The 26,744-nt window shown below is 42.7% G+C and overlaps 1 protein-coding gene, 1 long non-coding RNA gene and 1 pseudogene across 3 annotated transcripts; 2 read left to right on the top strand and 1 right to left on the bottom strand.

Annotated features, from left to right (window-relative positions):
• Window positions 1-4,286: 4,286 nt before the first annotated feature.
• On the top strand, window positions 4,287-7,227 carry LOC145850358 (uncharacterized). The gene is made up of 3 exons (XR_014392939.1): window positions 4,287-4,441; window positions 4,662-5,791; window positions 5,948-7,227. It is a non-coding gene; the product is annotated as an uncharacterized LOC145850358 (long non-coding RNA).
• Window positions 7,228-10,089: 2,862 nt separating this feature from the next.
• On the top strand, window positions 10,090-15,723 carry LOC106609380 (origin recognition complex subunit 5-like; annotated as a pseudogene). Its single transcript, XR_014392938.1, has 8 exons — window positions 10,090-10,195; window positions 10,984-11,074; window positions 11,279-11,328; window positions 11,703-11,815; window positions 12,132-12,180; window positions 12,271-12,381; window positions 13,240-13,352; window positions 13,657-15,723. The product of XR_014392938.1 is annotated as an origin recognition complex subunit 5-like (transcript).
• Window positions 15,724-18,488: 2,765 nt separating this feature from the next.
• Window positions 18,489-21,680, bottom strand: LOC106609403 (guanylyl cyclase-activating protein 1). The gene is made up of 4 exons (XM_014208196.3): window positions 21,483-21,680; window positions 19,657-19,806; window positions 19,470-19,563; window positions 18,489-19,366 (listed from the first exon to the last, which is right to left on the bottom strand). Exons 1-4 carry the CDS (start codon window positions 21,678-21,680, stop codon window positions 19,239-19,241), a joined length of 570 nt encoding a protein of 189 aa, XP_014063671.1. The 3' UTR covers window positions 18,489-19,238.
• Between the last annotated feature and the right edge of the window lie 5,064 nt (window positions 21,681-26,744).

The raw sequence follows: 26,744 nt of genomic DNA, 5'->3' as shown, positions 1-26,744 counted from the left end.
TTGATATAAATATGAACTTGATTGAACAAAACATGCATGTATTGTATAACATAATGTCCTAGGAGTGTCATCTGATGAAGATCATCAAAGGTTAGTGCTGCATTTAGCTGTGGTTTTGGTTTTTGTGACATTATATGCTAGCTTGAAAAATGGGTGTGTGATTATTTCTGGCTGGGTACTCTCCTGACATAATCTAATGTTTTGCTTTCGTTGTAAAGCCTTTTTGAAATCGGACAATGTGGTTAGATAAAGGAGAGTCTTGTCTTTAAAATGGTGTAAAATAGTCATATGTTTGAAAAATTGAAGTTTTGGGATTTTTGAGGAGTTTGTAATTCGCGCCATGCCCTATCATTGGATATTGGAGCGGTGTTCCGCCACCGGAACATCTAGATGTAATACGTTAACATGCATGAAACCAAGGCTATTACGGTTACAGAAGTCATCAAAAGAGAGCGCCTGGGGAAAAGGAGTGGAGCAAGGCACTGCAGGGCCTGGATTCACCTCTACATCGCCAGAGGAACAGAGGAGGAGTAGGATAAGGGTACGGCTAAAAGCTATGAGAATTGGTCGTCTAGGACGTCCGGAACAGAGAGAAAAGGAGCAGGTTTCTGGGGGCGATAAAATAGCTTCAAGGTATAATGTACAGACAAAGGTATGGTAGGATGTGAATACAGTGGAGGTAAACCTAGGCATTAAGTGATGATGAGAGAGATATTGTCTTTAGAAACATCATTGAAACCCGGTGATGTCATCGCATGTGTAGGTGGTGGAACTGAAAGGTTGGATAAGGTATAATGAGCAGGGCTAGAGGCTCTACAGTGAAATAAGCCAATAAACACTAACCAGAACAGCAATGGACAAGGCATATTGACATTAAGGAGAGGCATGCTTAGCCGAGTGATCATAAGGGTCCAGTGAGTAGTGAGGTTGGTTGGGGTCACGGCGATTCAGATAGCTAGCCGGGCCATGGGTAGCAAGCTGGCAGAAGTTTTTAGCCACCTCGTGCGTTTCCGTCGGTAGATTAGTGGGGATCCGTGTGGTAGAGGGGACCAATCCAATTGGCAAAATAGTTATAGTTATAGTGGCCCAAGAAAATTGTCCGATAGACCTATTCAGATAGCAGCCGATATGCTCAAAACAGCTAACGATTAGCAGACCGCAGTTATCAGATGGGCGTTCAGGTTACGTCGCGACGGGGGGAGGTGTGAAATGTGAAAAAAAAGAAATTACAAACTTCATAGCTGTAAAAGAAGACAAGGTGCCCATCCACACAGACTCTGAGCAAAGTGTGTGTTCAGGTTTCTTAGATGGGTGACCCGTTGAAATCATGAAAACTATGAAACCTTGCGCTAGAATGATGTCTGTCGTTCTGTCTATTATAATTCAGCAATCTAACTTTTGGTGTTAAAAGGAAGTTATTGTCCGTTTTTTTAATATAATAACCATGTTAACATGTATTTCTCGAAAAGCAAATTTATTGTACTGTCCCAATTCCAACGAATGGTGTTTGAATAGTGGGACAGGAACCTCTTTCAGCTACAAAAATACACAAATTAAACCTTTAATTAATTTAAATGTAATTTAATTCATTCGATATTCTAAAATACATAGAAATATGTTTCTGTAGTTGTTCATAACATCTCAAAATAAATTCTAGAGGCTATGTATCACATAAACAGCATAGGATGATGGTGGAAAGAATTAGAGGGAAATAACAAGGGTAACGGGAAGGATAGAAGGAAAGGACTATGACATGTAAGAAAGAGAGAATAGAAAAATTCATGTTTTTTTTTTTTTAACGAATTCATGAAAAGGGACAGCATTTGGGGAATAATAGAGGTGTTCCAGGATCAATTAAAAAGTGTGCAGACTCATTTTAGTTAGATTTTTACCAAGAGCTTGGAATCTCCCCAAATTAATATTCAAAGGGCATGGGGTGAGTCTAGTATAAGGTTATTGTCACGAAATGGTGAAAACTGAGCGTGTTTAATGCACTATATAGCCCTCTACAAAGTCGTATAGATGATTTCACAACAAGTACCTGGGGAAGTGGGACATTAATGCATTTCTAATGAGGAAATGTTGTCCCACTTCATCTACTAACTAGCCTGTAGTGTCCCACTGTAAACACTATATCATAAGTAGCCAGGAGTATCCTACCAGCCAGGGGCGGAAATCCCGGGGGGGACACGACTCCCCCATCCTGGGAAAAATATGATTTGTCCCCCCCAATATATCACTGAAACATAACTATGTAATTTAAATAACATTAATAATACGCAATGAAAGCAATTGTGCTGATTATAGACACTTAATAGCGCGTTTTTAAGTTTCAAAAGATTGCGACCCCCCCCACCCTTTTCCTCAAAATGGTTTGATCCACTGGCAAGGTAACAGAGGGGTCGTGTCTACTGTCTGAAAGGCACTCAATGAACGTAACTGACGTAAAGTTAATCCAGTCAATCGCGCACACACACTAGCTGAATATGCAGAGCTAGCGCGCAAATATTAACTATTAAGCTAGCTAGTACCTATTCCATTTATGTGGCGTCGTCAAAGATGGAATCTTTGCTATCGTCAATTTATTCCGAGATCAGCATGCAGATGATGTAAGTTAGTGCTTCAAAATCCCTGTGATAAGGTTAGCGATAAACTGAAGTCCAAACTGAACAGAACTACACTCTTCTTCTACCATTGTCTTAAATATATTTAATGGTCTCGTTGCAAAAGCTAAATTGTCGCAAGGGAACTTTTATTTATTTATTTTATTTAACCCGGGTAGCAAAGATTATAGCAAACACCACTGAAACGGAATTGGTGCTCGCTTGCTTTGCAAATTCAGCTATTGTTGGAAGCCAGCCAATATGAAACAAACTATTAAAATTACAAAAGGTTGCAGCATATGTTGTGTAAATGGTGAACTCATACAGCTGTCAACTCTTGTCATTTTAATCCGTTTCACATTTGCTAGCTACCTTTTAGATCGAAGCCCAAATAGAATGATAAAAGATAAGATGATAGAAGCCCATCTCCTACTGTAAATAACCTACACACTGTGTGTGTGTGTAGCCAGCCAGCCAGGTAGAAAAATGGCAGAAAAATAAAAGACGGACATCAGAGTATTTTTCACTACACCTAAACGCAAAGTAAGAACCCTAGTAGCCTAATATCTCAAAGACTAGTTGATAAAATGTTCATAAGAAAGAAATGGAATTCTAATGGAAATGTTTCACAATGATGTCATTAGGCAGAGCAGGCAACAGATGGCACACAGACAGCAGAGTTGGGGACAGATATGCAGGGACAGACTGGCAGAGACGGAGTCTCAGGTAAGTTTGTTGAGTCTTTGTTTGGCAACATTATGAAAGATTCTCACATTTTTTTACTTGTAAAATAGGAACATAAATGGAAAATGCCATGGATACCCCCACTCTCAACTTAAACTGGTGACTGAACTAAGATTTGTTAAAGGCAGTGGTATTGCTGTTGTGAGTAGTTGTGTAGTTTTGGGTACCGGTAGTTAGGAGTACGGCAAACACCTTATTTCTTTGGTTCCTCAATATACATTTACCATATTACAATGTAGGCTATGTGTTACAGCACTACTTTTGGTGTCCCCCTCAGGAATTGCTCTTGAGAAAATTTCATGTAATTGTCCCCCCAAAGTTGATATCAGATTTTCGCCCCTGCTACCAGCTTTTCCCATCAAGCTGCGAATACAGAGCTACAGGGTTGCAAAACTACGGGTAATTGACCAACGTTACCTACATCTTCGGTAACCTATGGCAACAGGTAATCTATGGAAATCTATGGTAAATGGTAATTTAGGTTTATACCTGAATAACAATTTAAAAAATGTATTCATATATAGTATTCATTTTTTATATACTTGTCCATATTGTGGGGCTTCTAGTGGATAGACCATATGTTCAAGAAATAATAGCCTAATTAGGCTGATGAGTGGCATTATTTTCAATTAACTCTTCCAAGTGTTGACCTATTTCACAACTGCAACCAGTTTGGCACCAAAACATTTACAACAATGCAATCAAATAAGTGTGTAAAAAAAGATAAACTATATTTCATGCTAAAACCCTCATATTAACACCAATGGTATTCAGTAAGCTGGTAGTTTATTTAAGTGCTAATGCCCGAGAAGCCGGTGTTTGAACATTTTTGCAATGAAACGAAATGTCCTCAATGAAATAACTCGTTTTCATACATCCAAAACTTTGCAAATAGGAGTGATGGCATTTAGTGATAGTGGCATTACGTTGCAAATAGACAACTACAACTCCCAGAGTCAACTGCTTTAACCTGGCGGTGATTGGCTTGTAAAGAGACAGGAAATTGTGACCTGCCATTTGGAGACGCGGGAAACTCTTGACATGTTTACAGGGATGTTGGATATGGGTAATTTCACTGCATGAACTCCAACCAGGTAACATTATTCAGTATGCTTGCAGTAACAAAATATGAACTTTCAACAACTTAACATTACCCTTGAGTTTCCACGAGAGCTACATTGTTGTTGTCAGTTGAGTTAGCTAGCTAGTTAGCACTGCTGCAGAGGAAGGGAAGCAAAGACAAACAATTTGCACAATGCACTGCTAGTTTGTAAAGAGTTACCTTGTTCTGTAACTGTCTCTTTATCTCTATAGGCCAAACTACTTTAAGTCATACACTTTACGGTTCGGTGAGTGTCTAAAAGTAGTCTAAACAATGGCAGCACAACTTCAGCACCTAGGGTATGAGGATGAAAAATTGCAGCGCGATGGAGAGGTTGCCTTGCAGAGATGTCCAGGCGAGCATGCTGCTGGCGTTGATGGGAGAGGTCTGTGTTTGATTTATAACATTGTAACATCAAGCACATTATGGTAAACACTTCAATAAAGGTTAAATAAAACAACAGGGTCATAGCCAGCGAACTAACCAACACTGGAACTCTTCCAAGTCAAGGTAAGCTTTTGGTTTTACAAATGTATTGCCCTCTGGCCAGTCGGTTTAACTGCTAAACTGCTTACACTGTACTGCATGATAGTAGCGGGTTTACTAGCGTGTTAGTTCTATTAGCTATGTTGACTATGACTTTACTTTAGCTCATATGGTAACAAAGCTGTAGGCTGTGTGTAGCGGTTATATGGTTTGACTTGGAAAGGTTTTTTTGTGTGTATATGCGACAAGGAATACAACGTGGCTGCTATGAAAGTGAACTGTGTTTACGTGTGATCAGGGGTGTATTCATTTAGATGATTCTGTTGAAAATTCGAGTATCATATAGAAGCCGAAATCAATGTTACATTGAACTGGGTAAATGGAATATGAATGACAGTCATCCAATATGCTGTAATAGAAATAAGGCCATGATAATAAAATAAAAAAGACTGTCCTCCTTCATCTTAAACAGCACCCACCGCCACTATTACATAATACATATAAAACGTTTTCTAGCCCAAATATGTGAATCATTGTATTGACACTTTAATACATGGTATACATTTTGTGCCTACAGCCAGAGCAATGCAGCTACCCTTCAATTTTGATTTATGGTCATCGTGCCACAGGAAGAAGCCATGTGATACACACCTTGCTGAAGGAACTGGAGCTTCCCTATGCCACAGTGAGCTGTGTGGAATGTGTCTCTGTAGGACTGCTGTTTGAGCAGGTTCTCCTCTCCCTCTTTGGCTCCGACTCTGCCTCCCTACTGTCCCGCAGTCCCTCCCTGTCAGACTTCGTACGAGTCTACAAACAACTGTGTGTCCAGGCCTCATCCAAGCAGACACGATACATTGTGAGTAAAAATTATCCTCACCTGTGATATTCCTGCTTGATAATCCATTTCATTTTAAAATTGCATCCTCAGTTACAATGCAGATTCTCTTTCCGATGAAGTATAACGTGAATTGTTATAAAGCATCATTTATAACATCATTGTATGATGAAACAGTTACACACAGCAGAGGTCACTGTATCTGGGTAGGTGCTGGACCGTGCTGAGCTCCTTAGAGACATGGAAGCCAATCTCCTCCCTGCCTTCTTGCGCCTTCAGGAACTGGTAAGAGTCATGTTACCTGTTGAGCACACTACTTCATTAAGTTGCAGACAGACCGTGAGTGATGGATGGTGAACTAGCGCAGAAGGGTCCCTTTTTGATAGATAACCTTGAATTGAATGTTTCAAGGAGGCACTCGAATAAGTGTTTTGAAAGGCAGAGATGAGGAAGAATGACAATCATTCTTGATAATCATTCTTTGCATATTCATTCTGAACCTCAAAAGTGCAGATAGATGACCAGAATGTTTAATTTAGTTTTCGTTTAGTTTTTAAAGCTGAATGCCGCCTGTCTTTATCTTGGTAGAAGTGTTTTAAAAACTCATCCCCTTACATTGATATTGTAGTGGTACTGTAAAGGTGTAGTTGACTACAAAATGTTGAATACAAACATAGTTGTATAAAACACTTGGAAACCATGTATGTGATGTATTTGATTCCATGCCACTGATTCCGCTCCAGGTATTACCACGAGCCTGTTCTCCCTAATTAAGGTGCCACCAACCTCATGTGATGAGTGAGAACTCTTTGTACCTGTGGTTTTGCACTAACACTTGAGAAATGACTGTGATGAAGATTGCGCCGAAGTGGATGGCTGACGTTTTACATGCTCCTGACCAATTGTGCTATTTTATACGTTTTTTTTTTGCATTATTTGTAACTTATTTTTTTACTTATTTTGTACATAAAGTTGCTGCTACTGTCTCTTATGACTGAAAATAACTTCTGGACATCAGGACAGCGATTACTCACCACGAACTGGAAGCAGCTTTTTCCTTTAATGAGTCCGAAGGATATACTGCTCTTCCGGGAACAGGCCCAAATCCCCGTCATTTGCATGAAGAAAAGACGGAGGAAAAGAGGACGCAGATCGGGCTGCCTTCTGAGAATCCGTAGGCGAGCGAGTTAACTCCCACTGCCTTCTGTCCTACTTGCTAACATGCAATCATTGGAAAATAAAATTGATGACCACGATTATGATTGTCCTATGTTTCACGGAGTCGTGGCTGAACGACGACATGGATAGTATAGAGCTGGCAGGATTTTCCATGCACCGGCAGAACAGAGATGCTACGTCTGGTAAGACGAGGGGTGGGGGTGTGTGTCTATTGGTCAATAACAGCTGGTGTGCAATGTCTAATATTAAAGAATTCTCAAGGTATTGCTCGCCTGAGATAGTGTGGTCTACAGCTTATCATAAGGTACTCTATCTACCAAGAGAGTTCTCATCTATATTATTTGTAGCCGTCTATTTACCACCATAGACCGATGCTGGTACTAAGACCGCACTCAAACAACTCTATAAGGCCATAAGCAAACAAGAAAATGCTCGTCTTGAAGCGGCGCTCCTAGTGACCGGGAACTTTAATGCAGGCAAACTTAAATCAGTTTTACCAAATTTTTACCAGCATGTCACATGTGCAACCAGAGGGGAAAAAAACTCTAGACCACCTTTACTCCATATACAGAGATGCATACAAAGCTCTTCCCGCCCTCCATTTGGCAAATCTGACCATAATTCTATCCTCCTGATTCCTGCTTACAAGCTAAAACTAAAGCAGGAAGTACCAGTGACTCGCTCAATACGGAAGTGGTCAGATGACGAGGATGCTACGCTACAGGACTGTTTTGCTAGCACAGACTGGAATATGTTCTGGGATTCATCCATTGGCAGTGAGGAGTATACCACCTCAGTCATTGGCTTCATCAATAAGTGCATCGACAATGTCGTCTCCACAGTGACCGTACGTACATATCCCAACCAGTAACCATGGATTACAAGCAACATCCGCATCGAGCTAAAGGCTAGAGCTGCTGCTTTCAAGGTGAGGGAAACTAATTCGGATGCTTATAAGAAATCCCGCTATGCCCTCAGACGAACCATCAAGCAAGCAAAGCGTCAATACAGGATTAAGATTTAATCCTACTACACCGGCTCTGACGCTCGGCGGATGTGGCAGGGCTTGAAAACTATTACGGACTACAAAGGGAAACCCAGACGCGAGCTGCCCAGTGACGCGAGCCTACCAGATGAGCTAAATGCCTTTTATGCTCGCTTAGAGGCAAGCAAAACTGAAGGATGCACAAGAGCACCAGCTGTTCTGGATGACTGTGTGATAACGCACTCGGTCGCCGATGTAAGCAAGAGCTTTAAACAGGTCAACATTCACAAAGCCCCAGGGCCAGATGGATTACCAGGACGTGTACTCAAAGCATGCGCGGACCAACTGGCAAGTGTCTTCACTGACATTTTTAACCTCTCCCTGGCTGAATCTGTAATACCTACATGTTTCAAGCAGACCACCATAGTCCCTGTGCCCAAGGAAGCGAAGGTAACCTGCCTAAATGATTACCGCCCCGTAGCACTCACGTCGGTAGCCATGAAGTGCTTTGAAAGGCTGGTCATCGCTCACATCAACAGCATCCTCCCGGATACCCTAGACCCACTCCAATTCACATACCGCCCCAACAGATCCACAGATGACACAATCTCAATCGCACTCCACACTGCCCTTTCCCAGCTGGACAAAAGGAACACCTATTAGAGAATGCTGTTCATTGACTACAGCTCAGCGTTCAACACCATAGTGCCCACGAAGCTCATCACTAAGCTAAGGACACTGGGACTAAACACCTCCCTCTGCAACTGGATCCTGGACTTCCTGACAGGCCGCCCGCAGGTAGTAAGGGTAGGAAACTACACATCTGCCACGCTGATCCTCAACACGGGGGCCCCTCGGGTGTGTCCTTAGTCCCTCCTGTACTCCCTTTTCCTCCATGACTGCGTGGCCAAACACGACTCCAACACTATCATTAAGTTTGCTGACGACACAACAGTGGTAGGCCTGATCACCGACAACGATGAGACATCCTATAGGGAGGAGGTCAGAGAACTGGCAGTGTGGTGCCAGGACAACAACCTCTCCCTCAATGTGAGCAAGACAAAGGAGCTGATCGTGGACTACAGGAAAATGTGGGCTGAACAGACCCCCATTAACATCAACGGGGCTGTAGTGGAGCAGGTCGAGAGTTTCAAGTTCCTTGGTGTCCACATCACCAACAAACACACCAAGACATTCGTAAAGAGGGCACGACAAAACCTTTTCCCTCTCAGGAGACTGAAAAGAGTTGGCATGGGTCCCTAGATCCTCAAAAAGTTCTACATCTGCACCATTGAGAGCATCCTGACCGGTTGTATCACCGCCTGGTATGGCAACTGCTTGGCATCTGACTATAAGGCACTACAGAGGGTAGTGCGTATGGCCCAGTACATCACTGGGGCCAAGCCTCCTGCCACCCAGGACCTATATAATAGGCGGTGTCAGAGGAAAGCCCAACAAATTGTCAAAGACTCCAGTCACCCAAGTCATAGTCTGTTCACTCTGCTACCGCACGGCAAGCGGTAGCGGAGCGCCAAGTCTAGGACCAAAAGGCTCCTTAACAGCTTCTACCCCCAAGCCATAAGACTGCTGAACAATTAATCAAATGGCCACCGGACTATTACATTGACCCCCCCCATATTTGTTTTGTGCACTGCTGCTATTCTGTTTATTATCTATGCATAGTCACTTCACCCATACCTACATGTACAAATGACCTCTGTACCCCTGCACATTGACTCGTTACTGGTACCCCCTGTATATAGTCTCGTTATTGTGTTAATAAAAAGTTTTTATTTATTTTACTTTAGTTTATTTGGTAAATATTTTCTTAAGTCTTCTGAACTGTACTGTTGGTTAAGGGCTTGTAAGTAAGCATTTCACAGTAATGTCTACACTTGTTGTATTCGGCGCATGTGACAAAGTTTGATTTGATTTTGACAGAACACAGCAAACAAAAGCATCCGTGAGAGAACGTCGAGAAAAGTAACACTTAGACATTCTTTCAAACACTGATTTAAGCCTGAGTTCCTGTACATAAAATGACTACAGTCGTGTGAGGGAGTCTTTGTGTGTGACTTCATTTGAGGCAGGCGTTGACTGTGTGTGTGTGTGTGTGTTGTCCCTGTGCAGGGGAGCTGCAGCAGATCCTGTCTGAGGACAGCCACCCATCCTACTCCCCAGAGCTCTACTCTGCCTTCATCAACATCCTACTGGGAGTCTTCTACTCTGTCTGCAGGGACCTCCAAGAGCTCAGACACCTGGTCAGTTATACACACTCATAGTAACACTGAACTCTCACAGATACATGCTCACACATTCAGACCACACTCAGTAAGGACACAGACACATTCAAAGTAACTCTCAACTCTCACAGAGCTGTTAACACGCTCTGTCCTGACGCTCTGACAGCCCAGACAAAGAACTAGCTCTTGCACCTCTCTCTAGATGTGTCTTGATGCTTGAAGTTTGAAAAAAATAGGTATGGCTTGCACACTTATCCAGTCTTTTAAGATGTATTCTGGGGCCTTAAAGAAATGTCAATAGTTTGGTGCAAGGGGTTAATTTCAGATTAGGCAACAGTTTGCTCTGAATATGTACACACACACTCTCCATGCTACCCTTTGAGGATTCAGAATGAGTTTGTTTCCAGGCTATCCATCACTATTTTATTTAGTCCAGTCGAGTTACTACTTCTAAGGATTGGGGTTTTCTTTGATATGCAGAATTGTAATAATGATCCAACCGTGGCAGACATGTTGTTTACATTGTCATAGTCTGTACTTGTCCTTTTCATAGTTTTAATTCTCTTTTCAAACAGGCTGCCCTCAATTTCTCTAAATTCGTTGAACCTTTGGAGCAAGGCAAAGATAATATCTTCATATTTCTAGAACAGTAACTACATCAATATTTCAATTACTTTGCTGTCTTCCCTTAGTCTCTCTCTCTGTACTTTAATTTGATGATGGGTTCCTTTCATGTCATCCTCTCTCTAGCTTCTCTCTCAGATGATCAATGTTTAAATTCCACCCTTCATTTTCTCTGCCCTCAGTGAAAGAGGGTGACACTCACAAGCTGTGGAGGAACATCGAGCCTCACCTGAAGAAGGCCATGCAGACGGTGTACCTGCGAGAGGTGTCCAGGTCTGTCTGTGTACATCTGCCTCAGCCAAAGATGATCGACTCCCATTGATCTAGCTTCCGTGACCGACCTCCTTCTCTCATGGACTGATGACAGACGGCCTTAATTCCGTTTTGCCGGCTTTTATTACACAACAGTGGCTCAGTGCTGCTGGCTCTGTAATAGTGGTGTGTCCCTTGACTTTGTCATGTCTCTGTTCTGCTCAGTGTGCAGTGGGAGCAGCAGATGGAGGAGAAGGAGGCAGGAGCTGTGAGAGGTAGGCAAGGAGAAGTGTGGACACAGATACACACAGATGCATGTGCGTGCATGCATGCACTGGGAACAAGACCAGTGGAAATAACCTAGTTAGAATCTAGTGACCAGGACCAGTTCAGACTCCAGCTCTCCCCTTGTTTGTGTTGCTGCTTGTCCCCAGCCTGAGAGGGAGTTCAGGGGAGTGGACCCTCTAAACTACCCCTATGTTTATCCCTGAATGGAGGGCCCACTCCAGACTCATTGGTATTAGATACCCAGACAGTGGAAACAACAGCAGATGTTTCTCTCATCTCCTATCCACAAGCCATCTGTAGATGTTGCTGTTGTACATGTTTCCCAGGTAATGACATTGAGAGCTTCCTCTGCCTTTCTCAGGTCTGTCTGCTCATGCCCATGTGGAGCTGCCTTACTATTCCAAGTTCCTGCTGATAGCTGCATACCTGGCCTCCTACAACCCTGCTCGCACTGACAAACGCTTCTTCCTCAAGGTACCTGTTCTCTCCTCAGCACCTGAACCTCATTCACCTCACCGTCTCAAAAGCTAGACACATGATTGTCAAGTCATCATCGGAATAGGAGTCAGTTGTTAAACATCAATGCCACCTGCTATTCACCAACTCTTTTTGCCTGCTACTTTTCCTACTCATATTTCTTTTTCTCTTTTTTTGTGGGGGAAGGGGGGCTAGATCAGCTTTAATATTGCAGATGGATTGTAGTTTCTATCAATGGAGTTGTTTGCATAATCCCCCCCTTTTGTGTGTGTTAGTAGGTGATTTATATGATTCTCTCTCCCTTTCCCAACAGCACCATGGCAAAATAAAAAAATACCAACTTTTTGAAGAAACATGAAAAGGTGATTATCTTTAGCTGAAGCTGTTGTACTATTCTTTAGGTTTAGTCAATGAGATGTTCTACCTAGTGAATTCACCTCCTTCCCATTCAGACCAGTAATCACCTGCTGGGGCCCAAGCCGTTCCCTCTGGACCGTCTCCTGGCCATCTTCTACAGTGTGGTGGACAGCAGAGTGGCCCCCACTGCCAACGTTTTCTGTCAGGTCAGTTGAGACACTCAGGCTTTCTGCAGTGTCATCCAAGGGATAATTTCAATTGTTTTATTTAACTGTTATTTTGACAGGGAGTTATGCTGAGATCAAGGTCTCTTACAGATGAGCCCTGTATCAAACATGCACATCAATATACACTATACACATGAATATACAAGTCAATACATGAAAAGTAAAACGCATATATACTGAACAAAAATATAAATGCAACATTCAAAGATTTTGCGGAGTTACAGTTGATACAACGAAATCAATCAATTGAAATATATTCATTAGGCCCTTATCTATGGATCTCACATGACTAGGAAAGGGAGCAGCCATGGGTGGGCCTGGGAGGGCATAGGCCCACCCACTTGGGAGCCGGGCCCACCCACTGGTGAACTAGGCCTGGCCAATCAGAATGAGTTTTCCCCACAAAAGGGCTTTATTACATATAGAAATACTCCTCAGTACCACCCCCCCCCCCCCCCCATGAACCATGGGACCAACACTTTACATGTTGAATTTTATATTTTTGTTCAGTATAAAACAAACTCATTCTTCAGTGAAAAGGTCCTCAATCAGCTCTGACTCTGAACTGGGATCATGGAAAATGATGTACAATGTTATTTAGTGGAACTCCTGGAACAGTCATGTGATGGTAGTATTAGTGTATGATTGGATGATTCTTATTCTAATTCACCAGCTGTCCCCTTGGCTAGATTATTTCAACCCCTGAACTGCTCTTGAATTGATGTGTGGACAGGCTTAATGTGAAATGATTTGATCTCCAGTCTGAATTCTCTATTTGTGTAAAGCCAAATGAAACATGGTTGATGACAAGCCCCCCCCCCCCCCCCCCCCCCTTAGATCTCCTCCCTGGTGACCCTTCCGCTGTTGAATCAGGTGGGCCACGATGACCAGCTGGATGCGCCCAAGTACAAATGTGCCGTCCCTCTGGACTTCATCCTCGCCATCTCCAGGTGTGTATGTTACTGTTGTCTAGTGCAGGGAACCTCAACCCTGTTCCTGGAGACATACCCTCCTGTAGGTGTTCACTACAACCCCAATTGAAACTGACCTCTTTCGGTTCATCAACCAGCTAATTATTAGAACCTGGTGTGCTAGATTAGGGTTGGAGGGAACCTACAGGAGGGTAGCTCTCCAGGAACAGTGTCGGAGAGTCCTGCTTTAGTGTATTCACCACAGATCTGTTTTACTGCTAGACATTTCTATTTTTAGAATATCAGATGCTGACTTTTGTGACCCCCTTCTTTTAATTTCCAGGACTGTGAGCTTTGACATGGTAAAGTATCTGTATGACTTCCTCTAAGCATGGTGGTATAAGGGAGAGGAATTCACCTGGACTCTGATGGAATGGAATGTACTGGTGGACATTGGACAAACATGAGCAGAAAGGTGGGAAATGCCTCGCTTGTTTGGACTCCTCACTGTGTGTGCACTGTGCAGAACCAGAGGACTATGGAATCATTAGGCCTATGCTTCACTGCCCCCTGGTGACTGACTGGAACCACTGTCAGACACCAGCATCTGCAGTGTTGTGAATGTTCTGCGTTGTGAATGTTCTGCATTGTGAATGTTCTGCATCGTGAATGCGCCTATTGATTCCCTAGCTACACCTGTTTGATTGTGGTAAACAAACAATAGAGAACATTCATACTTTTCTGGATTCACAGGAGCCCTTTGGACACCTTGGGGTTTTGGTGGACTTCAATATTATCTTTCAATACTTCAAATAAAATGTCCCTGTTAACAAAGGTTTCATTATTGTGACAGGATTCTGTTCTCTCCATAGTCTGACATCTACAGCTACGCACAATAAGAACCTGGTAGAATGACGGATTTCATCGAAGACTTCTTAAGGTACAAAATGTAGGGAATATAATAAACTTAGCAAAAAAAGAAATGTCCTTTTTTCAGGACCTTGTCTTTCAAAGATAATTCGTAAAAATCCAAATAACTTCACAGACCTTCATTGTAAAGGGTTTCAACACTGTTTCCCATTCTTGTTCAATGAACCATAAACATTTCATGAACATGCACCTGTGGAACGGTCATTAAGACACTAACGGCTTCCAGACGGTTGGCAATTAAGGTCACAGTTATGAAAACTTAGGACACTAAAGAGGCCTTTCTACTGACTCTGAAAAACACCAAAAGAAAGATGCCCAGGGTCCCTGCTCATCTGCGTGAACCTGCCTTAGGCATGCTGCAAGGAGGCATGAGGACTGCAGATGAGGCCATGGCAATAAATTGCAATGTCCGTACTGTGAGATGCCTAAGACAGCACTACAGGGAGACAGGACGGACAGCTGATCGTCCTCTGAGTGGCAGACCATGTGTAACAACACCTGCAAAGGAGCGGTACATCCAAACATCACACCTGCGGGACAGGTACAGGATGGCAACAACAATTGCCCGAGTTACACCAGGAACTCACAATCCCTCCATCAGTGCTAAGACTGTCCGCAATAGGCTGGACTGAGAGCTTGTAGGCCTGTTGTAAGGCAGGTCCTCACCAGACATCCCCGGCAACAACGTTGCCTATAAGCACAAACCCACCGTCGCTGGACCAGACAGAATTGGCAAAAAGTGCTCTTTGACGAGTCGCGGTTTTGTCTCACCAGGGGTGATGGTCAGATTCGCGTTTCTCGTCGAAGGAATGAGCGTTACACCGAGGCCTGTATTCTGGAGCGGGATCGAGGTGGAGGGTCCGTCATGATCTGGGGCAGTGTGTCACAGCATCATCGGACTGAGCTTGTTGTCATTGCAGGCAAGCTCAACGCTGTGTGTTACAGGGGAGACATCCTCCTCCCTCATGTGGTACCCTTCCTGCAGGCTCATCCTGACATGACCCTCCAGCATGACAATGCCACCAGCCATACTGCTCGTTCTGTGCTTGATTTCCTGCAAGACAGGAATTTCACTGCTCAGCCATGGCCAGTAAAGAGCCTGGATCTCAATCCCATTGAGCACATCTGGGACCTGTTGGATCGGAGGGTGAGGGCTAGGGCCATTCCCCCTAGAAATGTCCGGGAACTTGCAGGTGCCTTGGTGGAAGAGTGTGGTAACATCTCACAGCAAGACCTGGCAAATCTGGTGCAGTCCATGAGAAGGAGATGCACTGCAATACTTAATGCAGCTGGTGGCCACACCAGATACTGACTGTTACTTTTGATTTTGACCCCCCCTTTGTTCAGGGACACATTGTTCCATTTCTGTTAGTCACATGTCTGTGGAACTTGTTTAGTTTATGTCTGTTGTTGAATCTTATGTTCATACTAAATATTTACACACGTTAAGTTTGCTGAAAATAAACGCAGTTGACAGTGAGAGGATGTTTCTTTTTTTGCTGAGTTTATTTCTAGGTTTCCTTCTCTTTGATTCTAGATTGTCCCCTTAATCAGTCATATTGTCCCATTAATTGCTTTGTTGGCGTAAATGGCTGTGCTGCTAGTATGAAATAAGGTTGGCACAATAATTGTGTAAATGACAATTATGGACAATAACCGTGAACAAAAAAATGATAATCTTCTTGAAACCTTCATTTTAGGGGGGGGGGGGGGGGGGGGGGGGGGGGGGGTTCCACTTTATTTAGTAGATATAGACAAGTTTACCCAATAGCAGTTTTGAATTTTTACATGTGGGTAAAGTTGGTCATCGTTTTACGAGCAGAACGGCATGGTCGAGAGGAGAAACTTCCTTTCCAAATGTTCCAAGCCGTCAGCCCATTCATTTTTGAGACGCGGTTGTCACCAAAGCGGTTTTGTATTCATTAGGTATGTCATGGCTATTTTCAGTATAATACATTAAAAGCGCAAAACATTTTTCAACAAAAATGACTGACAATATCCATGGCCGTTTTCATGACAGTTCATCGTTTCCCAAAATTCCATAATGGTCAAAGCCCCATGTACTACGTAGTCTCTCAGATTCCCTTTAAACTATATGTGGAAAGGATCTGAGCTAAGGCACTAGGTAGTAGCAGTCCACGAGTGTCTCATTGGTCCCGTGTGGCTCAGTTGGTAGAGCATTGTGCTTGCAACACCAGGGTTGTGGGTTCAATTCCCACGGGGAACCACTATGAAAATGTATGTACTCACTGCTGTAAGTTGCTCTGAATCCTGTAACTGATGATAATGGCCTCCTCTTAAATCAGCTTTGCAATGTGCCTGCAGGCTGCGGCAGTTTTTTTTAGAGATGATTAAAGGCCTTTATCCAGCGCAGCACAATGCAGTCTGTCCTGTCTATACAGTCAGAAGCCAGTACAGTCAGATCCACAAGGGGAGTTTTGGTGGTTTTTGGTGCTCACCCTGACTGACTGTGACCTCTACTCCTTTTTATTTGGTTTGGGTGTTTTATATATATCAACCGGCATATTTACTCATATTTTACATGCTGTTGACTGTCAGACTGCCATGGTCTGTGTTCCTCCTTCCAGATTCATTCAGATTCATGTAAGTACTGCGTAACCCTTTTGTAGTGCTTTATGGATGTGTGTTACCATGGAAATGGGTCATGGTTGTCATGGCAACCGTATTGGCACGGTCTGGCTTGTGACTCACCTCCCTGTCTCCCTCATTATGCCACAGAGACTAATGTCTGTGAGGCATTTTGATTTCTAAAACAATAGCGAGCAATTAAAGCTGTGGAGTGTGATGAAAATATTGTTGGACTTGTTGGCTGCTTTTCTTTCACTCTGCGGTCCAACTCATCCCAAACCATCTCAATTGAGTTGAGGTCAGGTGATTGTGGAGGCCAGGTCATCTGATGCATCACTCTCCTTTTTGTTCAAATAACCCTGACACAGACTGGAGGTGTGTTGGGTCATTGTCCTGTTGAATAACAAATGATAGTCCCACTAAGCGTAAACCAGATGGGATGGCGTATCGCTGCAGAACGCTGTGGTAGCTATGCTGGTTAAGTGTGCCTTGAATTCTGTCACCAGCAAAGCACCCCCACACCATCAAATCACCATCGCCATGCTTCATGGTGGGAGCCACACATGCGGAGATCATCCGTTCACCTATTCTGCGTCTCACAAATATAGTGGTTGGAACCAAAAATCTCAAATTTGGACCAAAAGGACAAATTTCCACCGGTCTAATGTCCATTACTTGATTTTCTTGGCCCAAGCAAGTCTCTTCTTCTTATTGGGGTCCTTTTAGTAGTTGTTTCTTTGCAGCAATTTGACCATGAAGGCCTGATTTCAGTCTCCTCTGAACAGTTGATGTTGAGATGTGTGTGTTACTTGAGCTTTGAAGCATTTATTTGGGCTGTAATTTCTGAGGCTGGTAACTCCAATGAACTTATCCTCTGCAGCAGAGGTAACTCTGGGTCTTCCTTTCCTGTGGTGGTTCTCATGAGAGCCAGTTTCATCATAACGTTTGATTGTTTTTACGACTGCCCTTGAAGAAACTTTCAAAGTTCTTGAAATGTTCTGTATTGACTGACCTTCATGTCTTAAAGTAATGATGGACTGTCATTTTTCTTTGCTTATTTGAGCTGTTCTTGCCATAATATGAACTTGGTCTTTTACCAAATAGGGCTATCTTCTGTATACCACCCCTACCTTGTCACAACACAACTGATTGTCTCAAATGCATTAAGAAGGAAATAAATAAATAAATTATAAAGTAATCAAGGCACACCTGTTGATTGAAATGCATTCCAGGTGACTACCTCATGAAGCTGGTTGAGAGAATGCCAAGAGTGTGCATAGCTGTCATCAAGTCAAAAGGTGGCTACATTGAAGAATCTCAAATATAAAATATTTTGATTTGCACACTTGTTTTGGTTACTACATGATTCCATGTGTGTTAGTAAAAAATTAAGAAAAAGCCTTGAACGAGTAGGTGTCCAAACTTGACTGGTACTGTATTTAAAGGTAATTATAATGCCCACTAGGCGAGAGCATTGATCATTCATGCCTCACACACTCACAGAAACAAATTTGCACAATTCATTTTTTACCTTTTACTGTCTTGTAGGGAAAACATTAGAATGTATTTATGTTAAGATATTCCTTGAAATGCAAACTTTAATCTCCTAACAACTGGGGCCAGTGCAATGTTAAAAGATGCTGGTCTTATTTTTTTACTAAGTGCATTTTGTGACAAGTATCAAAGTTAAGATCCCTAACTTGTGGAAGTACCTGTTTCTTGAGGAACTGGGCCATTTAATCATGGCACAAAATAAACTTGGCTTCTAGTCATATTTGAGCTGACAGCTGACTGTACTGGGAGGAAAGTAGGTGAATTATAACTTCCTCCAATAGAACCTGGGCACATAGTCATAGAGGAACCACTCAACTGAATAACTGAGTTTGGTCCAAAAGATAGATTGAGACATGTCGTTATCGATGTGGTTTGGAATGGATAATTTCCCTACAGGAATCTGACTCCGAGGTGGGTGAGGGATTTAAAAAAATCTGAGTTGTCAGGAATGCATGGGTTATAATGGGTAGTCTCCACCCCACTCCACCCTCTTTATCCTTCACCCTCCTTATGTTATGACCTAGTTGGGTCTCAGGTTCAGCTGACGGTGTGAGAGATGATCTCTCTCATTATGTAGACCTCAGATTTAGATCATGCGCAAGGGCACTAACCAGCCAGCGATGGTTGACTGAGTCATTTGTATGCAGGCAAAGGGCATTTTTCATCGTCATTCAACCTCTTGTGAATTCCGACAACGAAGAATGCATTCAAAGCATGGCCCTTCAGCATTGCTAAGATAAAGATTGTCTTTATAAAAATCTGGGCTAGATCTTTTGAGGGCTCATTGCTCAGTTCCTATGTGGCCCTTATGCAGTCTATTACAGTGGAGATGGAGGTGTCTGTGGACAGACTCTAAACACTGTGCCTCCGATTGTGGATCATGGCGACTATGTGGGTGAGATCTAAAGTCTTCATCATCACTTCCATGAAGTCTTCGTCAGTGTGAGCCCCCGCCACAAACTCCTCCAAAGACAGCTCCCCTGATTGGTAGAAGAAAAGGTCAAGAGGTTGTTAACCTGAAATGGAAAGGGACAGAACTCGCAACCCTACAAGTCTGTAACAAAAAAAGAAGTGGACACTCGCCATCTCCGTTGACATCTATCTTATTAAACACCCGGTTGGTGAACTCCTCTGCATCAACTTCCTGGTTTTCATTCCCATTGATTGCACGGATAGCCTGAAGAAGACAAAGGGCAATAGTTAGCCTGCATGCCTTTGTGTGATACAGATTCCATTGCACAGCACTGCGTTTCTGGACTGGTCTCGTTACCTTTATGATGTTTAGCAGCTCACTTCGATCAATGCACCCGTTGCCGTCCACATCATACAGCTTAAAGTACCAGCGGAGCTTATGTTCCATTTTACCCCTCATCACCAGACTCAGGGCAGCCACATACTCCAAGAAGTCTATGTAGCCATCCTGTAAAAAGGAAAGCGTGTTAGTTGGAACGTGTCTTTTTACCATCTCAGATTATCTCAGTCATCTCAAGATGTAGGTGATCATGTTCTGCTTAGAAGATCCATTATCAGGGATGATAACTATGTATAATCGCTGGGGGATTATCTCCACACTGATCTGTGCCAAGGCCGTGGCAAGACCTACAGATGTAGGATCTTAATTTGATCACCCTGTTGCAGGTTAACTTTCCTGCAATGTAAGACTTATGAAAAATGTATCAGCCCCTTCAAAAGAAATGTCCATTAATTATAATCCACATAATTCATGTTTCCTGTTGCTATAGGATTCTTTTCCTGCTGTAGAAAACTGGCTCCCATTTAAGATCCTACAAAATTACTTGGCAGCATTAGTGCCCTCTGGGTCAACCCAAATGAGTCGCACTTCCCTCAGCTTTACACTGACACCCTCCCTCACTTAACTAGGGCTGCGTTTACACTGGAAGCCCAATTCTGATCCTTTTTTCACTAATTGGTCTTTGACCAATCAGATCAGCTCTGAAAAAGATTTGTAATTTGTCCAAAAAAAATACCAGTTAGTTGAAAAGAAATATCAGAATTGGGCTGCCTGTTTAAACGCAGCTGACGTGCACAATCTAAGATTGTCATACTGCACTTCTTAATCAGCATCCAGGATTCAAACATCCCGTTTTTTATAATAACATAATTGCCAGCCTGTTCACTGCACTGTCCCGAAGATCTGAAAATAGCAGTTAGTCACTCAGTTCTGTCCCCAGGGAATAGTACCAACCTCCCCAACTACACCCATAAAACTACTAGCTACTGACAAATGGGAAACTCAAGACATGAAGGTCTATTCTGGCACACAGCTCTTGAGATCTGGACATTCCTTAGGCTTCAATGTGATAAAAGGGAGATTCAAATAATTTCTTTGAAGTGAACATTCAATATTCTGATCAGTGTAACCAACTGTTCACATGCATCATGTTCCGTCAGTAAACTTTCACATAAGTTATCACTAATTAAAATCAGCTGTCTCTGATGCTGAAATTATTCAATTGATTCTGAAATCAACCAGAATGTACTGGAGAATACCAGAACCTGGTGCTGTCTTTCTAAAGAGAAAAATAACAGATAAGCTCAGACCGCACTCCTACCACAGAGATATTGACAACTTGTCTCTAAAAATAATCCTCATACTAAATCGCATATGAATCCAATCCCAGCCTATTATAATCAAAGGTGACAGGGTTACTAAATATAGTTGGGTAAATTGAACCTTAGTACTTGTGAGACGATTAGCTTCTTCAAACTCATCTGGAAGACCAGTCAAAACAAAACCCTTGGATTCAAGAGATTCCCTATGTTTAACTGTAGATACTTTCTGGTTTAAGATGTACACTTTTTAAAATGTACTTTAGCTTTTTGAAATGGAGAACTAGGGGTCTTATTCGAGTAGTGGCATTATGACAATACTATATATTTAGGTGCACTTGTAATTAGTGCATACATTTACAATAGACAATCATATCCTTATGCGTACCTCTGTTAGTAAGGTGTTCCCTTCACCATTTTGAGTGTGCCTGAGGCGTTCCTAGTTTGACAAATGTAAAGCCTATTTTAGCCTATAGCATCCCCTTTGCAAGCAGCCTCGGTTCAATGAATGCCGCATAGTCTTACCTTGTTCATATCGAACGTGCGGAACATCTGCTCGATGTAGGCGTTGGCCTCAGCATCCAGTCCCCGGAGCCCAAAGAACTGCTTGAACTCATGCAGGGTGAGCTGACCCGAAGGACACTCTGTCATGAACTTCTTATACCAGAGGTGCTTCTCCACGGCCTGGAGATCTTCCACGGTGGATCCTGTAGCGTTACCCATGTCTGTAGAGTCGACTGACTGTGTTGTGATGGCTGGAGCCTATAGAAGTGTTGAAAGACGGGGTTGGTGGTCACCTTAAGATCCCTATTGGTCTACTGTGAAGGGAGGGTATCGCTCTTCACAGTCACACAACGATGGGACCTGGGGAGGAGGTGGGCACCCGCCGGGGGCTTTTGTATCAGATCAGATGGGCCACACCCTCTTGTGTTCTCCTTGTCTCTAATTGGCTGTTACCCAGGTGCAGCAGGGGATGTTAGGTCTCATTGGAGGAAAGGAGGACTGTACACCAACCATGGGACAGGAACGCTGACTAACACCTTGGGGCGGCAGGGTAGCCTAATGGTTAGAGCGTTGGACTAGTAGCCGGAAGGTTGCAAGTTCGAATCCCCGAGCTGACAAGCTACAAATCTGTCGTTCTGCCCCTGAACAAGGCACCCATTGTTCCTAGGCCATCATTGAAAATAAGAATTTGTTCTTAACTGACTTGCCTAGTTAAATAAATTATTTTCCCAAACTGATAAGTACTATTTAAAGGCCTAGTGCAGTCAGAAACGTGATATTCCTGTGTTTTTATATTTCCACACTGAGGTTGGAATAATACTGTGAAAATTAGTATTTTTAGTGTAAGAGCTGTTTGAAAGGACTGCCTGAAATTTCAGCCTGTTTTGGTGGGATGGAGTTTTGGCCTGCCTGGTGACATCCCCAAGCTGTAAATGATTTAATAGACCAGTAAGAAAGAGTTCAAAACCTCTCGGGCAATAACAGCTAGTTTTCAGTTTTCCCCTCCCCACTCAGACAACTCCCAGACAGTCCTAGCAAAATTCTTGCTTGAGAAATTGTTAAATTAAAACTGTCAAAGAGCAGTCCCAGTAAGGTACTTAATTGTTACCCAGAAATGATTTGATATTGAGATAAAAATTGCTGCATTGAACCTTTTTAAGTAATTTTTTGGGGGTGTCTGTACTTTACTATTTATATTTTTGGCAACTTTTACATTTCAAATGCTAAGGCAGGACAGCAATATGGTCCAATTCACGTACCTATCATTATAAAGCATTGTTATCCCTACTGCCTCTGATCAGAAACTCACTAAACAAATACTGTTTCTAAATGATGTTGGAGTGTGCCATCTGGTTTTCTTAATTGAAGGAATTTGATGTATCGCATTTACTTTCACTTTTACTCAAGTACTTTTTCCACCACTGAATGCACTGCAGCATCATTAGTCATACATATGAACATATGCATTGCTTCTCTGGTTCAGAAATTGTGAAGTAAATGCTACTGTTTCTGGAAACTGTTTTCATTGAAGCTCTTTAAAACAGCAACAACAGACTAACTCTTATGGTGACAAAAAGTTCTCTAACAATCTGGAATCATTTCATGTTCTCACCTATTTGCAAGCCTACATCAATCATGACCATGTGTCTGTCTGGCATTTGACTGGAAAGGGAAGAAAATAGTAAAGAATGTCACACAGTTCTGTTTAGTTTGGTTTATTGAGATTCCTTCACATTCGTAGACCAAGTAGGCCCAGGTCATTACTCATTAATAACTTCATCATGACCACAAGACAATGCTTTCTGTATTAGTGCCAGACTTTGATTCTTCATGCAGCCCAACAGTAACATTGATGCCAGACAAGCAGTGGATTTAGCATATGCACAATAAAGTCTATCAACTGTGGTGCTTAGGCCCAGATAGAAAATTGTGGCACATCCTACAGTCAGAAGTTTCTGACTTAGACTACAGTGCAGAGTACATGCTGTAGCTTTCACAGAAATCCCATCCTGGAGCAGTTTGCTTTGCTGGAATCCTTAATGGTGAAACTTTCATGTCCGTTTGGGATATTACTATACTGAACAAAGATATAAATGCAACATGTGAAGTGTTAGTTTCATGAGCTGAAATAAAAGATCTCAGAATTTTTCCATTCGCACAAAAAGCTTATTTCTCTCAAATGATATGCACAAATTTGTTTACATTCCTGTTAGTGAAAATGTCTCCCTTGCCAAGGTAACCTATCCACCTGACAGGTGTGGCATATCAAGAAGCAGAGGACACGTGCTGTGCTGGGGACACGTACTGCCAAATTTGAGAGACAGTGGTGCCGTTTCCCCTAATGTGGATTCCATCTTTAAAGGCTTTATCTAGACCAGGGGTGTCAAACTCATTCCATGGGGGGGCTGAGTGTCTGCAGGTTTTAGTTTTTTCCTTTCAATAGAGCCCTAAACAACCAGGTGAGGGGAGTTCCTTACTAGTTGGTGACCTTAGTGGAGCAAGCTGAGAGCTTCAAGTTCCTTGGTGTCCACATCACCAACAAACGAACATGGTCTAAGCACACCAACATAGTCGTGGAGGGCACGACAAAACCTATTCCCCTCAGGAGACTGAAAAGATTTTGCATGGGTCCTCAGATCCTCAAAAGGTTCTACAGCTGCACCATCGAGAGCATCCTGACTGGTTGCATCACTGTCTTATGGCAACAGCTCGGCCTCCAACCGCAAGGCTCTACAGAGGGTAGTGCGTACGGCCCAGTACATCACTGAGGCCAAGCTTCCTGCCATCCAGGACCTCTATACCAGGCGGAGTCAGAGGAAGGCCCTAAAAAAATGTCAGACTCTAGCCACCCAAGTCAGACTGTTTTCTCTGCTACCGCACGGCTAGCGGTAGCGGAGTGCCAAGTCTATGTCTAAGAGGCTTCTAAACAGCTTCTACCCCCAAGCCATAAGACTACTGAACATCTAACCAAATTGCTACCCAGACTACTTTCATTGCCCGCCCCCCCCCCCTATTTTACACTGCTGCTACTCTGTTATTATGTATGCATAAGTGACTTTAATAACTTTACCCACATGCATATTACATCGACGAACCAGTGCCCCTGCCCATTGACTCTGTACCGGTACCCCCTGTATATAGCCTCGCTATTGTTATTTTACTGCTGCCCTTTAATTATTTGTTAATTTATTTTTTTGTATTTTTCTTAAAACTGCATTGTTGGTTAAGAGCTTGTAAGTAAGCATTTCACTGTAAGATCTACACCTGTTGTATTCGGCGCATGTGACAAATAAAATTTGATTTAATTCCTCTATCGAGTACAAGGGAGGAGAGAACCCGCAGACACTCAGCCCTCCGTGGAATGAGTTTGTCACCTGTGATATACACTGAGGATACAAAACATTAAGGACACCTTCTCTTTCCATGACATAGCTTTCACCTGGTCAGTCTATGATCCCTAATTGATGTCACTTGTTGAATCCCCTTCAATCAGTGAAGGGGAGGAGACTGGTTAAAGAAGGATTTTTAAGCCTTGAGACATGGATTGTGTGTGTGTGCCATTCAAAGGGTGAATGGGCAAGACAAAAGATTTAAGTGCCTTTGAACGGGGTATGGTAATAGGTGCCAGGCACACCGGTTTGTGTCAAGAACAAAAATGGTCCACCCAAAGGAAATCCAGCCGATTTGACACAACTGTGGGAAGCATTGGCGTCAACATGGGCCAGCATCCCTGTGGAATGCTTTCGACACCTTGTAGAGTCCATGCCGCGACGTATTGAGGCTGTTCTGAAGGTAAAAGGGTGGGTGCAACTCAATGTTAGGAAGGAGTTCCTAATGTTTGGTATACTCAGTGTATATGAGTGGTTGAAATAGTGATTTAAGAACAGACAACAGTCAACACATTTGCAACTGTAGGGATTATTGTTGGCATGATTTTGAACACAATGCTGCCATTCATATAGTATTTTCACAGTTTGTACAAATAAAATAAGTAAAAAAATTATAAAAAGGATACACATAAGCATGGATAAAGACAATTCTGTATCCGTTCAACTCAATAGTGGTTCGAATTACTGATCGACACAGTATAATGCAGGAATAGGAATAGTCTTGTGACAGACTGAACGTAAACCTAATCGAGTAGACTTGGTTCTGGGTACCGAGATTAGAATGTGAAAGACCCATTCCTTGTCTGGTGGCCCAGGAAACATACTTCTCAGTTATTTACAGTCACATGAATAGCTTGCTGTGGGACAAAATAGCTGCTTAGAGTTAGACCCCTATACATGTTACAAACGACAGTTCATAGGTGGGTAGTGTAGTTGAATTGACGTTATACCCTTTAGAAAAGTGTTACAATAGTGTGATTAATGCCCGATTCTTCCCCTCCTGTTAGTGGTTTTGGAGAAGCTTTCCTTGAACATTATTATAGCAGTTTATGATATGAATATTCAAACATGTAACTTTCATATTGGCATTACAGTACAAGGAATACACATGCAACCCATACATGCATATACTGTAAAACACTAGACTGTTAGTAAGTGTCAGGAATTAAGAAATGAAATGCTCAAACTGAATGACTTCAGTTAGTTGCTCTTCCCATTCTACTTCAACTCTCTCACCACTGTTGCACTTCATTTTCCCAAAAGATCAGTGAGATCTGATTTGATGTCTTGAGCAGGCTGTCTGGTTAGTGATAGGATTTAAGGTTAAAACTCTCAAAATCATTCTAAGACTTCTTCAGCTTTAAAGGGACTTGACATGTTTACTCTGGTCACCCTGATTTTGTGTCAGGGCTGGGGCAGATCTGCTTGGCAACCCCTCCACCGTCCCTTCTACGCCACCAATGCAGGTGTCTGTAGACAGAGTCAAAGACGGACGTGGTGTACCGTGCAAACAGTGTGGTCCACTTTAGCATCTGCACGAACCAGTTCACAGAGCGACTCACAAAGGTCACAAACACTGTAGTGTAGTGTGCAATTAGGAGAAGGCTTCTTCCAAGTTGTCTTCCATTGTTGATGATCAGATTGACCCGTGGGTCATGACCCAGCCCCATCCTAATAAATTCAGCAGTGTGGTTCCAAACGAAAATGGATAAGGTTAATCGCGGTATAAAAATACAAAAACATTATCTTGATAAAAAAAAAGTGTTTTGGCGCATGTTGTACATTTTTCGTTTTTTTTAAAAAATGTCCCTAAGACGGTCTCTACAAAAATGGTAACCGGTCAGAATTTACAGACTCCCCCTTATTGTTGCGCAATCCTCCACTGGCCAATCGA

Source organism: Salmo salar, chromosome 07, assembly GCF_965601325.2.
Source record: "Salmo salar chromosome 07, fSalSal1, whole genome shotgun sequence".
In the NCBI taxonomy this organism is placed as follows: domain Eukaryota; kingdom Metazoa; phylum Chordata; class Actinopteri; order Salmoniformes; family Salmonidae; genus Salmo; species Salmo salar.
Note: the sequence above shows the minus strand (reverse complement) of the source record. Positions and strands in the feature narration are given on the sequence as shown.